This window comes from Meleagris gallopavo, chromosome 22, assembly GCF_000146605.3.
Source record: "Meleagris gallopavo isolate NT-WF06-2002-E0010 breed Aviagen turkey brand Nicholas breeding stock chromosome 22, Turkey_5.1, whole genome shotgun sequence".
NCBI classification, from domain to species: Eukaryota; Metazoa; Chordata; class Aves; order Galliformes; family Phasianidae; genus Meleagris; species Meleagris gallopavo.
In genome coordinates this window covers 9,900,301-9,904,177 of record NC_015032.2, presented here as the reverse complement: position 1 = coordinate 9,904,177, position 3,877 = coordinate 9,900,301, and the positions used below count along the sequence as shown (strand labels likewise).

The 3,877-nt window shown below is 55.9% G+C and overlaps 1 protein-coding gene across 1 annotated transcript; it reads left to right on the top strand.

The window, feature by feature from the left end:
* The first annotated feature begins 350 nt into the window (after nucleotides 1-350).
* SNAI1 (snail family transcriptional repressor 1) lies at nucleotides 351-3,732 on the top strand. The gene is made up of 3 exons (XM_003212166.4): nucleotides 351-503; nucleotides 1,177-1,686; nucleotides 2,610-3,732. Exons 1-3 carry the CDS (start codon nucleotides 425-427, stop codon nucleotides 2,789-2,791), a joined length of 771 nt encoding a protein of 256 aa, XP_003212214.1. The 5' UTR covers nucleotides 351-424; the 3' UTR covers nucleotides 2,792-3,732.
* Nucleotides 3,733-3,877: the final 145 nt, after the last annotated feature.

Genomic DNA, 3,877 nt, shown 5'->3' with positions numbered 1-3,877 from the left:
GCAGCCTCGGGCCGTACTGCCGCGCTTCCCACTTCTGCGTTCGAGGAGGGTTGCGGCCAAGCAGGCTGGCACCGAGCGGGTGCGTGGAGCCGAGCCCCCCGCGGAAGAGCTCCGCCCACCTCTGCGCACCCTGGGGTCCGCTGGCAACGCCGGGGAGGTGAAGGCGGCTGTGAGCCCATGAGGACGGAGCGGTGGGGTAGGAGCGGGAGAGCTCCGGACCCCTTTCCAGCAGACGCTCCCCAGCCGGCAGCTGCGATGCCTTGTGCCGGCACCTGTAGTCTGCCCGCCCCTCCCGCCCCATTGGCTGCGGGCACGGGGGGCGGCCCCGCACCGCCCTCCTCGCCCCCCTGTACAGCCCGGGCCCATATTAACTGACGCTGAGAGGTGGAGGTTCCGCAGCGGGCGGTGGCGCTGGGCCAGCACGATGCCGCGGTCGTTCCTGGTGAAGAAGCACTTCTCGGCCAGCAAGAAGCCCAACTACAGCGAGCTGGAGAGCCAGACCGGTGCGTGCCGAGCCGTCTCGTGGGCGGGGGCTGCCCTTCTTCCCTCTCTCCCTCCCGCAGCGGAGCGGTGCGCTGCCCTTCCGCGCGGCTGTAGGATTTTTAGTTCGTTTCGCTCTTAGCGCGAGGAGCGTGAGGTGGGCGGAGGAGCAGAGCGGCTGCGTAGTGCCCCGGGGTAGGCAGAGACCCTTGGGGTGAGTGGTGACCTTTCCGCCGTCCTCGGCTCTGGAGTGAGCGGGGCGCCGCACTTTCTGCGGTGATTCCGTGTTGCTCCGGGGTGGGCAGCGAGTGCTCCGCAGGGTGGGCTTGGGATTCGGTTTGGGGTCCCCGTGTCCCTCTGGCTCCGAGGTGTGCTGGGGCATGGGATGGCTGTGGGATGCAGTTGAGTCCCTTTGCCTTGGGCTGGGGTATGTAGCCTCACGGTGTGGGATTGAGCACCCTGTTCCCGTGGGCCCAGAGCCCACTGTGTGGTGGGTTGAGGTCCCCGTGTACCCCCATTCCCATTGGGGTGAGTTGGTGCCCTCCATTTTCAGTGGGACAAACTAGGATTCCTTTGCCCCCCATTCCTAATGTGACAGATTGGAGTCCCCTTGTTACCAGCGGGGTGGGTTGGGGTCCTTACGCCCCTTGTTTTTATGGGGTGAGTGCTCCACTGAGTGCTGCCTATTGCCTACAGTGTTTGCTGCCCCGCTGCTGTATGAGACGTGTGCGCTGTCCGTCATCCCTCCACCCGAAGTGCTGGGCCCTGGGGCCTATTACCCGCCACTGGTGTGGGATGCTGGTCTGCTCTCTAGCCTTTTCCCAGCTGGTCTGGGCACCGAGGCAGAGGCAGCAGGTGGTGCGGCACCAGCCCTGGACCTGACGACACTCTCTAGTGAAGAGGATGAGGGCAAGAGCTCAGGGCCACCCAGCCCAGCCTCAGCCCCTGCTGCTGCTGAGCGGTTCCGCTGTGCCCAGTGCGCCAAGGCCTACTCCACCTTCGCTGGGCTCTCCAAGCACAAGCAATTGCACTGCGATGCTCAGACCAGGAAATCCTTCAGCTGCAAGTACTGCGAGAAGGAGTACGTGAGCCTGGGGGCTCTCAAGATGCACATCCGGAGCCACACACTGCCCTGTGTCTGCAAGATGTGCGGCAAGGCATTCTCCCGGCCCTGGTTGCTGCAGGGCCACATCCGCACGCACACTGGTAACAATGCTACTCAGCCTCCTCCCACCGTTATCGATTCCCTGCTCCTAGCCCAAAGCAAATCAGTTGCCAGGCTGTTATCTTGGAAGATATGGGTTTCCCAAACTCTCTTGGCACATCTCTTTAAATGTTCTACTAGGAACTGACTGTGGAGTAAAGACACAGCTTGGGGATGTGTGCCTGGAAGCTGGGGCTGTTATGCTGTGCTGGGATGTTTGGTCCTGTGCAACTCCATGCTCAGAGACCTGCTGCCCACCGCCACGGCACCTGGCATCACCCGTAGCTCTGCACCTCATCTTCCCAGAGTTACAGGCAGGTGTTGGCAGCTGCCTCGTGCACCTGTTGTTTGGGGCAGTGCGCAGCTGCAGCTCATGCCCACAAAGCATCTCTCGAGCATCTTTTGTGGTGCTATTGGGATGGTGTAATGGTTCCTTGGCACTAATTTCGTACCCTCTCAGTGTACTAAAGATGATGGCTGAAGGAAGCTGGCAAGACTTGATTGTGCTTTCCAAATTGAGCATGCACATTCGTTTCCTCCAAAAGAGTCTGAGAGGAATTCAGCCTGGCCAGGGCCTTTCAGTGTGTCCAGGAAGGAGAAGGGGGAGTACAGGGTTTGGGGGAGGAAACGGCTGTGCTCAGCCCTAACGCTGTGACACCGTGGCAGGGCCTCGCCGTGCGGGAGCTGCCCTGCTTCTCACAGATAGTTCTGGCGTCATTGCTCAAGGAGAGATTTTTTTGAGTAGGAAATTCCCAAACTGGAGGTGTTGCTCAGTGGATGCCGGCCTTCCCATGCCGCTTTCCATCCCAATAATGCTGAGAGCACTCCTTTTCACACGGTTGCTGGCTAATGAATGGCTCGCTCTTTGATATTCCCCATGTGTTGATGCAGTGGTTAATTGGGAACGTTTCTCTTTGTCTCATAGGTGAAAAGCCCTTTTCCTGTACACATTGCAACCGGGCCTTTGCTGACCGCTCTAATCTGCGCGCCCACCTGCAGACCCATTCAGATGTAAAGAAGTACCAGTGCAAAACCTGCTCCCGGACTTTCTCCCGAATGTCGCTGCTGCACAAGCACGAAGAGACGGGTTGCTCAGGGGCACGCTGAGGACCAGCACTCCTTTCCCGTGCAGATACATGTATCGTACCTAGTGTTTGTAGGAGTTAGTTCCCTCCGTGCTGCCGTTGCCATGCACCTCGGACTGTACGCAGCCACAAGACATGCACGCTTCTTGTCCTGTGCTCCTGTGCAACCCCAAGGCCCAATTTGGACGTCTTTGGGTGCAGGGTGGACTCCCATGAGAGGCATCATGAGGCCTGGAGCATAGCAGCACCTCGCAGGTGGCACTGCATCCTGGCGTGCCACCAGTGTTGGGCATTGCAGCTGTGTAGCTCTGGGGGTTGCTTTTCTTTTTATTTTATTTTATTTTTACTTTATTATTTTTTTTTTTTGCCATAACCACTTGGTAATTTCTAAGAACCAATATTTTCTGTAATGAAAGACAAAGTGTTAATACAACCTCTTTCCCTCTGTCTCGATTGTATATAAGCTGCAAGTAGAAGGTGTAACTATGCAATAATACAGTATCACATTAGTTGTGAAGCAGCTGCTTCTTCCCAGCACAATGACAATTTGCAATGCCTACAAGATTAACGGTGTCCATAAAAGGCATTGGTAGCTATTTCAAACAAGAATCCTGTTTACAGAGCAGCTATGCACTCAAGCACCTGTTAATATGACTCTTAACAACTGCTTTTCAAAGAGGACTGTGACTAATAGCCGGCACTTGTCAGCGATACAATGGTGGCCTGTCCAAAGGCTGCCCACCGACAGGTGTGTGCCAGAAGGGCTATTTATGGTTTTTGACAGGTGCCTCCTGAATGCGTCTCTTTGGACATTGTTTTTACAGAATCATAACAAAGAGGATGTTTACGTTTCAAAGGTACACTGGTATTTATATTTTTGTGCCATGATTTTGTACTGATAAAACTTTTATATAATTATATACAGTTTATTGATATTCAATAAAATGGTTAATTTATAATCTGGTTCTGTGTGTGCTTGGATGAATGCATAGCTGAGCTGAGCACGGTTTGGGGAGTGGGGTGCGGGGCCCCAGCAGTTCTCCTGCTCCTCATGCTGGCTGCAGGTGAACCACAAGTGCTGCTGCACGGCAGGGGCTGTGGCACAGCC

Coding starts and splice junctions, on each gene's coding strand:
- SNAI1 (XM_003212166.4), top strand. CDS start 425: ATGCCGCGGTCGTTCCTGGTGAAGAAGCACTTCTCGGCCAGCAAGAAG. Junction 504..1,176: donor CGAGCTGGAGAGCCAGACCG/GTGCGTGCCGAG, acceptor TATTGCCTACAG/TGTTTGCTGCCCCGCTGCTG. Junction 1,687..2,609: donor CCACATCCGCACGCACACTG/GTAACAATGCTA, acceptor TTTGTCTCATAG/GTGAAAAGCCCTTTTCCTGT.